Source organism: Phascolarctos cinereus, unplaced genomic scaffold (genome assembly GCF_003287225.1).
Source record: "Phascolarctos cinereus isolate Bilbo 61053 unplaced genomic scaffold, phaCin_HiC Scaffold_1;HRSCAF=81, whole genome shotgun sequence".
In the NCBI taxonomy this organism is placed as follows: domain Eukaryota; kingdom Metazoa; phylum Chordata; class Mammalia; order Diprotodontia; family Phascolarctidae; genus Phascolarctos; species Phascolarctos cinereus.
The window spans coordinates 293,618,729-293,630,441 of NW_027555514.1; the positions used below are offsets into that span (position 1 = coordinate 293,618,729).

General features: G+C 51.9%; 1 protein-coding gene and 1 pseudogene across 1 annotated transcript in view; both read left to right on the forward strand.

Annotated features, from left to right (window-relative positions):
* CELSR1 (cadherin EGF LAG seven-pass G-type receptor 1) overlaps window positions 1–11,713 on the forward strand; it is a 155,116-nt gene that overhangs the window by 52,558 nt on the left and 90,845 nt on the right. The window contains 1 exon segment of the mRNA XM_020977381.2: window positions 476–1,114. Coding sequence (XP_020833040.1) covers window positions 476–1,114 — 639 coding nt within the window.
* Window positions 10,540–11,687, forward strand: LOC144457043 (small ribosomal subunit protein uS5 pseudogene; annotated as a pseudogene).

Below are 11,713 nucleotides of genomic sequence, written 5' to 3' on the forward strand. Positions count from 1 at the left end.
ATTATTTGGAAGGCTCTAAATGCTGCACAATTTTTATTAATGCTCTAAGAAAAGTTTCCAACTGATGGATGGATGGATGGATGGATGGATGGATGGATGGATGGATGGATCTGCAAACATACTCAGCAGCCTATTTGTGCCTTGGCACCGTACTCTCTTATAAGAATTTTGACTGGATGGAAGAATTTGGGAAATTATTTTTAAAATATTTTTACTGATTTCTTGCTTTTATGTCATTTTCCAAGATACCCCTTCTCTACCACTACCACCAGCCATTCCTTACAATCAGGAATAAAAAAGAGAGAGAGAGAGAGAAAGAACAGTTCAGCAAAACTAGTGGACATTTCTACCAAGTCCAGTATCCTACGCAGTGTCTTGTGTTCATAATCCCCGGCTATGAAAGGCAAGGAAGGGAGGGAGACTTCTCATGCACCTTCTTTGGGCCAGGTTTCAGCATGGTGTCACTGTCTTGCAGATGGCATCCACAGCGTCACGGCCCTCTGCACCCTGCGGGTGACCATCATCACAGACGACATGCTGGCCAACAGCATCACCGTGCGCCTGGAGAACATGTCGCAGGAGAAGTTCCTGTCCCCGCTGCTGGCCCTCTTCGTGGAGGGCGTGGCCTCGGTGCTGTCCACCACCACGGACGCCGTGTTCGTCTTCAACGTCCAGAACGACACGGACGTCAGCTCCAACATCCTCAACGTGACCTTCTCGGCGCTGCTGCCCGGGGGCGTGAGGAACCGCTTCTTCCCGTCCGAGGACCTGCAGGAGCAGATCTACCTGAACCGGACCCTCCTCCGGATGATCTCCACCCAGCGCGTGCTGCCCTTTGACGACAACATCTGCCTCCGCGAGCCCTGCGAGAATTACATGAAGTGCGTGTCCGTGCTCAAGTTCGACAGCTCGGCGCCCTTCATCAGCTCCACCACCGTGCTCTTCCGGCCCATCCACCCCATCAGCGGGCTGAGGTGCCGCTGCCCCCCGGGCTTCACCGGGGACTACTGTGAGACCGAGATCGACCTGTGCTACTCCAACCCGTGCGGCAGCAACGGGCTGTGCCGGAGCCGCGAGGGAGGTTACACCTGCGCCTGCCGCCCAGATTACACAGGTAGGCGGCCGAGCCTCCTGGGCGGGTGGGCAGCAGGGAGCCCGGCTGCGGAGCCGAAGGCGCGGGGGGGGGAGGGGCCGGGCGCGCAGGCACCTGCCATGCTGTGAATGCTCAGGTGATGGGCGGATCGGAAGGAGAGCGGGTTCGAATGCTGCTTCGGTTACTTTCTGCCTGAGCAGCCTTGGGAGAATTGCTTTAGATCCCTTTGGTTTCAGTTTCCTCCTCTGCAGAACGAGTGGGGAGCCTAGGGGATGGCCAGGGTGTCTGAGGGCTCTTAATAGAATGCTTCTCTAAATCAGGGGCTCTTTGCCCTGACCCCCTGGGACAGGCAATCTGGAGAAGCCTCCAGGAGCATGCTGTGAAATGCCTCACGCAAGATCTACAGGATCCCAAAGGAAAGGAAGTGTGTTCAAATACAATTATCACAATATTTTTAAAAAAACAACCCAAAGCCAAGGTCATAGACCCTGCTCTGGGTGGATGCATTTCTCTCAGGCTCCATTTCTTCATCCATCATATCCCGGCTGGGACACTACTATCTGTGTGACTTTGGGACTGTCACTTCCCCTGGCTGACCCTCCATCTCTCCCTCTGTCAAATGAGAACGATTACACATGCATCCATCAGTCATGGGAGGAGGGGGGACCAATGAAAAAGAACTGGGCAAAGGTTGGCTCAGCTGTTCTGTGCTTGTGCTGTGCTAAGTAGTAGAAATCCCAGCCCTCTATTGGAGAGAGCAGCAAGTTAACTGAGAAGTCTAGACCAAGTCATTTCTAGGGGGAGGGAGAGAATCAGGAAAGTCTTCCAGGAGGAGGTGGTACCTGAGCTGTGCTTTAGAGGAAGCTCAGATGCTTCCTTGGACTCTTCTGTCCCCACCCATTCACCCCTCCCCCCTTGACTAGGAGGCTTTTCCCTACATGAAACCTAATGCTATGTCCCTAACTGGGGAGGAGCATTCTGACTTTGTTTACAAGAGCATTAGATGTAGAGTTGGGAGGAACCTAAGAACATAGACTGTTTAAAGTGGGAGGGACCCTAGAGACAGGTTTTCCAGGGGAGGTAACTAATACCCATGAAAGTGACTTGCTCAAGGTCACACAGATAATAAGTGGCAAAGACAGGCCCAAATCCATATCATCTCATCCAGTCTGGTTTCTGTCTCCACCCTTCCCCCTTGCTGCCCCGGTGGGCATTCAGGGGAGGCGTGGAGGCTCTCAGAAGGCTCCCTTTTCTTAGCATGGGTATTTCAGGCCAGCAGGAAGAGTCTGTTTCCTGAAGTCTAATTTGGAACCATCGTCGTCCCTGAGAGGAGAGAGATTCACCCAAGGTTGCACAGGCAGTGAGGGGTAGGGCCAGGATCTGAATCCAGGATCCTCCGAGTGTGAATCCAGAGTTCATCTCCCTGTACCTGCCACCTCCCTGGTCAAATGTGTGAGAGGAAACTCTGGCCATCTGGGAAACCAGTGTCTGACCGTTTCACCAGATGATAGTCTGCCCTTTCAAGGAGCATTCAGTGTGGATTAGGCTGGCGTTTGGCGCATACCAGAGATAACTTTTGGATATCTACAAGTCCTTGTTTGATGTGTTTAGCACAAACATGTTAGGAGAAGTTAGCTTGTTGTTATCTGGGACTGGGATGTTTTACCCGGCACATAACAGGAATCTGCCTGGTGGAGGATGTGGATTTAAAGATTTAGCTGGCTTTAGTAGCAGGAAGAGAGAGGGCGACCAGGAATTGGGAGAGCCCAGAAGGGGATCAGTGGTTAGGGAAGTCTAGCTCAGGAATACCTGGGCGGATGGGGGTCTCAGCAAGTGATCGGAAACAGCTGGGTTGGAGTGAGGAACAACGGAATGGGACAGGCTGCCCCCAGACCTTTCATTCTCTCCCTCAGTCCTACGCCAACCCCAATCCTGAGCCTCTTTCCCACTCTAAGTCAGAAGAGAAGGAAGGGAAGAGAAGAGTAATTTGGTGGAGCAGTGGTCCTAGTGAGCAGAACTGAGGGAGTGCAAACTGTTATCTCCACTGACTGCGTCTCCTCCTCCATCCTGAGTGCCTCCCAAGGTCCCAGCCCAGCCAAGTTTTCCTTCCTTCCTTCCTTCCTTCCTTCCTTCCTTCCTTCCTTCCTTCCTTCCTTCCTTCCTTCCTTTTTCTTTCTTTCTTTCTTTCTTTTTCTCTTTCTTTCTTTCTTCTTTCTTTCTTTCTTTCTTTCTTTCTTTCTTTCTTTCTTTCTTTCTTTCTTTCTTTCTTTCTTTCTTTCTTCTATTTAAGTTTCAGGTCGGAATTCTCTCCCGTCTACTTTCCTCTCCTCCCCACCTGAGAAAACAAGGAAAACAAAGCCTGTTGTAAGCACGGATGTGGACAGAATGCACTGGCCAGGTCCGTAACAGATCTGCATTGGCCCACCCTCTCTGGAGGTGGGCGTCATGCTTCTTCAGGGACCTCTTGCATTGTGTGTGGTTGGTTGTTGTGTCAGTCATAGTTGCCTCGATGTGGAGTTGGCCTTGATGCCATCCATGCGCCTCCTGAGATGAGGAGTCCATAACTCTACTGCATCAACGTCATCAGTGGCGTCAGACTCAGATAGAAACTGGGGGCCTCTACCCCGTGCATAAGGATCCCTATGGGTCTATGTTGCCTTAGAAAACCACAAATTAACCATATCCTCATTCAGCTGTATTTTTATTTATTTTGTTAAATATTTCCCAATTGCATTTAATCTAGTTTGAGGGAATGTTGTGGAGGCCTTCTTTGATACTTCTGATTCCAATGACCTTCCCATCGTTGGCTTGGACATCCCCAAAGTTATCAAATTAGTGTCTAGTACCAAGCAGGAGAAAGTCCCCTCTCCATGTGACCTCAGTTCCGTGGCTGGCAAAGCTCAGTCCTGGGTATGGGGATGTTATGGGTGTCTTGATGTCATGGCTCAGTTTATCCTAACCACCTGTGCAGATGAGGGCAAGGTTCAAGGTTATTGTCCTGACTTCAGAGGTGAGGAAATTGTGCCTCGGAGCACTTCCCTCATCATCAGTGGTCTCCTGGCTCTCCAGAAATTACTCGGCACTTACTTTGTTAATGTTCTTCATTTGCTTATTGGTGTGTCTGTCATCTTCTCTCCCACCCCCGAGAAAGAGTAGAAGCTCCCTGAGGGCAGGAACAGTCCTGTTTTTGTGCTGGAATCCCCACTGGTTTGACGCTCAATAGTAGAGCACTGTGTGCCCAATAAATGACTGATCTCCCTCCCAGTCCTGAGGCCAGTAAATGTCAGAGGCCCAGCTGGAGTCCGGGCCTGTTGGCTTCTGGGTGCAGGGCCCTTTACTTCCTGCCCTGCTGCCTCTCATGTTAGTTTAGAATATGCCAAGAGGAGAAGATGCCTGCTACCTGAATCATGTAGCTCTCCAGCTGGGGACTGAGCTCTGGGGAGTCCTGAATGGTGACCCTCCAGGAGCTAGCAGGAATGAGCATGGGGGCAACAGCGCCCCTTTTAGAGAGCAGGCAGCCTGACCACATGCTTTCCCCACAATACGGCCCTCAGGAAGTTGCTAGTGCAAGCTCTGTCCCCTTTTGAAGATTGGCAGGTGACTTGCCCAGGGTCAAGTGTGTCAAAGCTAGGACTCACACCCAGGTTCCTTGACTCCCCTTGGGTCCAGCCCTTTTCCCATTAGGTCTGTTTCCTCCTCTGAAGGAGAAATTGAGGCTCAGAGAGATGGGGACACTTGCCCAAGGCAGCATAGCTGATGAGTGGCTGAGCCAGCCTCTGAGGCCCAGCTCAGAGCGCTGTGAGGGGCACTGGGCAGCTGCCCCCAGAAGTACTTGCTGAAAACCTGGTGAAAGCATGGGTCCCCAGCCTGAGCCGCCATGTTGCTTTCCTTACCAAGGCCCTACTTAGAAGAATACTGACAGGTAAAGTGTGTATCCGTCATCGAGGAGAAGGGGCATTACCAAAGTGGGGTCGGCCAGAGCCCATGAAAGGCTTCTCAAGAATAGCCCTGTCAGCTCCCAAAATATGATCTGGCTTTCCTCCCTCGGAGCACTCCGCCAGGAGAACAATGGCCCCATCCTGTCTCAGCCTTTGGCTTTGAAGCTCTCTGGTCCCATGGCTGTAACTCTAATCGGCCATGCCCAATGAAAGTGCCTCTGTCTTCGAGAGTTTTGTGTTACTGCTCGTCAGGGAAGTTGAGCTCTGGGCCTCTAGGTGGTTTTGAGCTTGGAACACGCCCAAGGAGATGTGGGAATGAATGCCTTGCCTTCCCATTCGGTGGGACAGGAAACGGAGGGCCAGGGGACATGATAGTAAGTAATTGGATGGAGGAAGGATGTAATTTAACTTGCGGGAAAAGCAAGTGGAATTGAATGCTAGAAAAAAATTACTTTTGACAACTCTCTTCTTGTGTTTCTGAAATAATTGAGGACCTTTCAAAATGTCACAAAATTCCAAAGGATGTTGGAGGTCCCGTCGGCCAGTCGCAGGGCCAGGACGCTCCCCCAGAGCAATGGGGAAGGCAAGTTTGGGTCACGAGACTCTGTCCTTCATGCTCTGACCATCCCCACTGCTCTGGAGGCGCCTTCCTGCCACCAAAGGAGTCAGCGGCCACCATTCCCACCACCATGAAGAAATGCCGGCATAAGTTTTTACAGCTGAAAACATGCATCTGCAGTGGCTGGCACTGGTAGTGAGCCTCCTGCCCTGAGCCCAGCTGGGCCTCTGGCAGCGGATGCTTGGTTAATTGTAGGCCAGTTACTGTTCAGTCTTGTCTGACTCTCTGTGACCCCACCCAGAGTTTTCTTGGCAGAGATCCTGGAGTGGTTGGTCATGTCCTTCTCCAGTCCATTTTACAGATGAGGAAATGGAGGTAAACAGGGTGAAGCGACTTGCCCGGGGTCACACAGCTGGCAAGTAAATATGTGTGGCTGGATTTGAACTTAGGGAGATGAGTCTTTCTGACTCCAGGCCCTGCACTCTATGCCCTGAGCCACCTGTCTGCCCTTGAATTCTTTCTAATTTGGGAGGCTCTGCTCCTGGCAGCCCTCGCTCCCATTATAATCTCTGGGTCTCTGTTGTCCCATCTGAAAAATGAGGGGCTTAGACAAGATCTCTGAGGCCCTTCCCAGCCATGACATCCCCTGTTCTAAGGTCTCTCCCAGCCCTGACATCCCCTGTTCTGGGCTCCCTCCCCACTCCAACACCACCTGTTCTAAGGCCTCTCCCGGCCCTGACATCCCCTGTTCCAAAGTCCCTCTGTTCTCAGGCCCCTCCCAGCTCTGATCTTCACCTGTTCTTAGACACCGCCAGCCCTTACGTCCCCTGTTCTGAGCTCCCTCCCAGCTCTGTCATTCCTTGTTCTCAAGTCCTCTCCCAGCCCTGACATTCCCTGTTCTAGGTTCCCTCCCAGCTCTGCCATCCCCGGTTCTAGGTTCCCTCCAGTTCTGCCACTCCCTGTCCTAATGTCCTTCCTGAGCTCTGGACCTGCCTTCTGGCAATTACATGGGTAGATTTTCCATCTGAAAACACAGGCGGTCACTGACAGTGGAAAAGGAAGGAGCTGATTCTGATCTCTCAGGGATGTGCCAGAGCTCACAGGCCATGGTGAAGTGATCAGTGTGAGCATTTGCACCTCAGAAATCAACAGGTGCCCCAAGCTTGGTCTTGGTTTCTTTTTTTGATGATTGTCTAGACGAAGAAAGTGCTGGAGGTGGGGAGAGCATTGTGATGAAGACTGAACTTCAAAGGGTGCCCTGTGTACATTGTAACAGCCAGAGAGCTGATTGTTAAACATTTACCAGCACACCCTGATTCTAGTACTGTCTGAGGGCGTTGAGGCTCAGAGAGGTCCCAGGTCAGCCAATGGGAGAGTCAGGACTTGAATCCAGGTCCCCAGCTCCAACTACATCCCAACACATTGCACCCTCCTGCCCAAGAAACAATCCATTAATTTGTAAATTGTAGGGTTGTGGGCGTTGGAAGGTGGTAGGAATCAGTCAGTGGCTTTCTGAGAAGTCTCAACCCCCTCCCTCCCCTCCCATGCTCTCCTCTCCTCCCCTGTACTCCCCTCCTCTTTAGAATATTGGATGCGGGAGCTGGGAGGGGCCTGAGAACAGGGGAATGAACCTGGCTTTCCAACTCAGGTGTGATGCCTCCAGGTTCCAGGCCCTTCCCCCACCCCCACCCTGTCCCCACCTCACCTTGAGCCGTGGAGAAGCAGACTCTGTGGCAATGGTGCATCTTCCTAGACATTGTCATTTTTGAATCACTTCAGTTTAAGTCCCCTTTATTGTGCTGCTATGCACAGGGACAGTGTCTCAGAAGCAGGGCTATTGGGCATAGACTGAGGAGGGTCCAGAATGCCACATTTGGCCTTGGACTTTTGTGTGACAGGTGATAGCGACCCATTGGGGGTTTGGGGGGAGGGGAGAAGGATAGGCACGGGGCAGCTGGGCAGCTCAGTGCATAGAGCACCGGGCCTGCAGTCAGGAAGACTCAAATTCAAATCCAGCTTCAGACAGTTCCTAGCTGTGTGACCCTGGGCATGTCACTTCACCCTGTTTGCCTCAGTTTCCTCATCTATAAAATGGGCTGGAGAATAAAATGACAAACCAGTATCTCTACCAAGAAAACCCAAAATGGGGTCACAGAGAGTCAGACACAACTGAAAAGACTGAACAAGAAGGAAAGGATGTGGTCAGACTTGTGCCTTAGGAAGACTTTTCAGCAGGCAGAGGAAGAGGGGAGAGGAGGAGGCCTGGAACCAGCTAGGGGGTCATTCCTGTCATTGAAGTGGGACCATGAGTGTGTGCATAGGAGAGGGGGTGGTGGAGGGAAGGAGTAAGCATTTATGAAGGGTCTACTGTGCTCCAGACACTGTGCTGAGTACCGTACAGATATTACCTCTCTCTGTCTCTCTCTGTCTCTGTCTGTCTGTCTCCCTTTCCCTCTCCTTCCCTCTTCTCTGTCTCTCTTCCTGTGTCTCTCTGCCTCCCTCTCCCTCCTCTTCTCTTCTCTCTTTGTCCCTCTGTCCCTCTTCTTTCTTTTTCTCTTTCCCTCCCTTCCTCTCTTTCCCCTTCTTCAGTTTCTGTTCCTCTCTCCTCCCTCCTTTCCTCTCCCCCCTCTCTGTCTTTCCATATGTATGTGTGCATGTATATATATGCAGTATGTATCTGTGTATATTCGTATATGCAGATATATCATGCAGGTGGTGCGGACAGGGCTGGGGAGCTACCTGGAGCGGGGGGATGTGTGTGAAGGACCAGGCAGAGATGCCTGCACAGCTTTGCCCTTGGGCAGGGGACACATCGGGCCATTCTCTGGTCTGCACCCATGGACCTTAGCAAGGGGGTTGTTGGTGTGATCTGTGGCCAAGGGGGCGTGAGACCCCCAAGCATGAGGCTTTGGCCCTCACGGCTCCTCCAGGCCTGGCGTGTGCACACCATGTACTAGGTCCCAAGCCTGGAGCTGGGCATACGCAGACATACCAAAACAGAGGGGCTTCCGTTCCCCCGAGATGCCGCCTGGGTTTGTGAAAAGCAGGAAAAATGAGGTTGGAATGCTGCTTCCTTCATGTGCCAGCGATGTGACCCTGGGCATGTTCCTTTCCTTCCCTGAATCACCTTTTCTGTATCTGTGATGAGGACAAAAATAGCACTTCCCTCCCAGGGCTGAAGGAGATGGCTGAGATTGTGGGAGAGGCCTGGCTCTGGAGTCAGAAGGGAGGTCCCTAGCCTCGGTGGTCCTCCTTGCCAGCACCTGCCCCAGGGTCTCAGGAGGGCTCAGGGCCAGGACTTTGGGAGGAGCCCCTCTCAGAGGTCCTGCTTCTGAGCCATGGGAGGCAATCCCAGGAGCTCATCCCACTGAAGTCATCTCGTACCCCCACTGGTGTTCTGTGGCCTGGCTTCCACCTCCTTCATCAGATTTGGCTGTGAATGATTTTGGGCTGCTTCCAAAAGATCAAATCCATTCCTGGAGGATGAAGGTTTTTCCAAAGAACAGGCCCCAGGCTCTGAATGCCTGCTTCAGAGAAGGGGCCCCCACCCAGACCAAGTGTTGACAGCATCATCAGAATAATGGCCTAGCCCTTCTATCTCATACACCTGCAGGCATCTCCTTGGGGAGGGTCAGTGGCTGCAGACTGTCGTGGTGCCTTCCTGAGACAAGCCATGCCGACCAAGGCAATTATGCCCCATGTTTCTAGGCTCCAGTTCCATGCAGTTCAATACTTGTGGCACAATGCCATGGATCCAAAGGGAAAAAGGCCTCCATCGATGGGCATCTTATTTATTCTACAAACCTTTATCTGTTAAGCTGCTACTCAATGAAAGGGCCTACGATGGGCACCGAGGAAGCGGAGATTAAGGAGACCTGGTCCCTTCCCTTAAGATGCCCTAAGTCCAGTGGGGGCAGCAGAGAAGGAGCCTGGAGATTCAAAGACAAGAGGGAAGCCTGTGGGGTCGTCTGCTGAAGACGGCTGTAAAGAACAGGGTAGAGGCGCATGTGGAGGGTCTGCCTTGTGAAGGAGAAGGGCTACTGTTTTGTGGGAGGTTTGTGTGAAGGAAGAGGAGGCATCTGGGGGCCTCAAAATGAGGAGGACAGAAGAGGGAGCTCTTGGCTGAACAGCCTTGGCTTTCATCAAGGGTCTTTAGTTGAAAGGGTCCATGGGAGGCTGGAGGAGATGAGGAGGTTTGAACAGCTGCCGTAGAGAGTGAGAGAGTAAGTTTATTAGGAAGGAGTAAAAGGATTGCCTTCTCCCAGGAAGACTCCGGACTCTAAACTTGCAGCGGACACACTCAGCACAGACCTGTGACTTCTTCTAGCCCTGGTCTGTGACTGGGGTGTGCTTCATCAGGGAATTCTCCAGGACACATTGGAGTTTGTATTTGTAACCTGGGGATCTGTCATCTGTCAGTCTAGATACACAGATATATTGTGCAGATGGTGAGAACAGAGCTAACTGGAGGAGGGGGATGTGGGTAGAGGATCAGGCAGAGATGCCTTCTTGATGTCTTTTAAACCCCAGTCATCTCTTGCTGGGTATTCAGCAGGAGATACATTTTTACAGCTCACAGTAATGTACCGCACAGTTCCCTTGCATGGCTGCGTATTGACCACTAAGTCTGGGCCCCTGAATTTCTGTGATTTCTGGTCCCGAGTCACCACCATAAGCCCTTCTGTTCCCATAAGCCTCTCTCATTCGGATGGACGTTGGCTCTACCTTGTTGTTGGCCGAGTCTGTGCTGACACTGCCCATAGCAGGCCTTTGGATTGCACTCGGGGAGGTTGGCCATTTCGTGGGCTCCCTCCAAAGGCAGATTGAGCACTCTGGGTTACATTGGAGACACTCAGTGCTGAGTCCCTACCATCAGCCTTCCCTACTTCATCGTTGCCATCATCGCCAGGGATATTAACAATGATGACGATGCCACTGTCTCGCCCCACATGAATAATGAAGTTTGGTGGGCTCCAGCCAGCCCTGGGACGTCATGGAGAAAGCTAGCTTCTGCCAAGACCAAGAGAGGCAGTGGCGTCTTAGCCTTCCACAAGAGGAAGGCTTAGCTTTGGCACCTTCTTAGGCTAATTGAATTTGGTGCTTCAGCTCTGGAAAGGTGAGAATTGCCCTATGGCCATCGAGGACATCCTAGATAGGACAGACAATGGACTTATCACTTCTGCTTCTAGTGAACACCAAATGGCCCTCTATGCTGGTGCTGCAGGAGGAGCCCCGGGGGCCTTGGAGTCGGAGGCTAAGGAGGCTTCTGCCGTGGCTGCTTCGGCAGTGGGGGCTGAAGGTTGTGGCCATGGCCACAGGGCCTGGGGAGGAAAGGCTGAAGACAAGGAGTAGGTTCCTGTCACTAAGCTGGGCCGGCTAGTCAAGGACATGAAGATCAAGTCTTTGGAAGAGATCTATCTTTTTCCCCTTCCTATCAAGGGGTCTGAGATTATAGATTTCTTCCTGGGATCTTCGTTGAAAGATGAGGTTCTGAAGATCATGCCCATTCAGAAACAAACTAGAGCTAGACAACGTACCAGGTTCAAGGCTTTTGTGGCCATTGATGGCTACAGTGGCCACGTTGGCCTGGGTGTCAAGTGCTCCAAGGAAGTGGCCACAGCCATTCGTGGGGCTATCATGCCGGCCAAGCTGTCCGTCGTTCCTGTGAGACATGGCTACTGGGGGAACAAGATTGGCAAGCCTCACCCAGTGCCCTGAAAAGTCACTGGGTAGTGTGGATCGGTTCTGGTGCACCCGATCCCCACCCGTAGAAGGACTGGCATCATCTCAGCTCCTGTGCCTAAGAAGCTCCTGATGATGGCTGGAATTGATGACTGCTACACTTCTGTGAGGGGCTGTACTGCCACTCTGGGCAACTTTGCTAAAGCTACCTTTGATGCCATCTCCAAAACATACAGCTATCTAACCCCAGACCTGTGGAAGGAGACTGTGTTACTAAGTCTCCCTATCAGGAATTCACCGACCATCTTGTGAAGACTCACACTCGAGTGTCTGTCCAGAGGACCCAGGCAGCTGCTGTGGCAACCACATAGATGTTTTTTATAGACAAATAAATTGAACTATGCCTGCTAAAAAAAAAAAAGACAATGGACTTTTCAGATG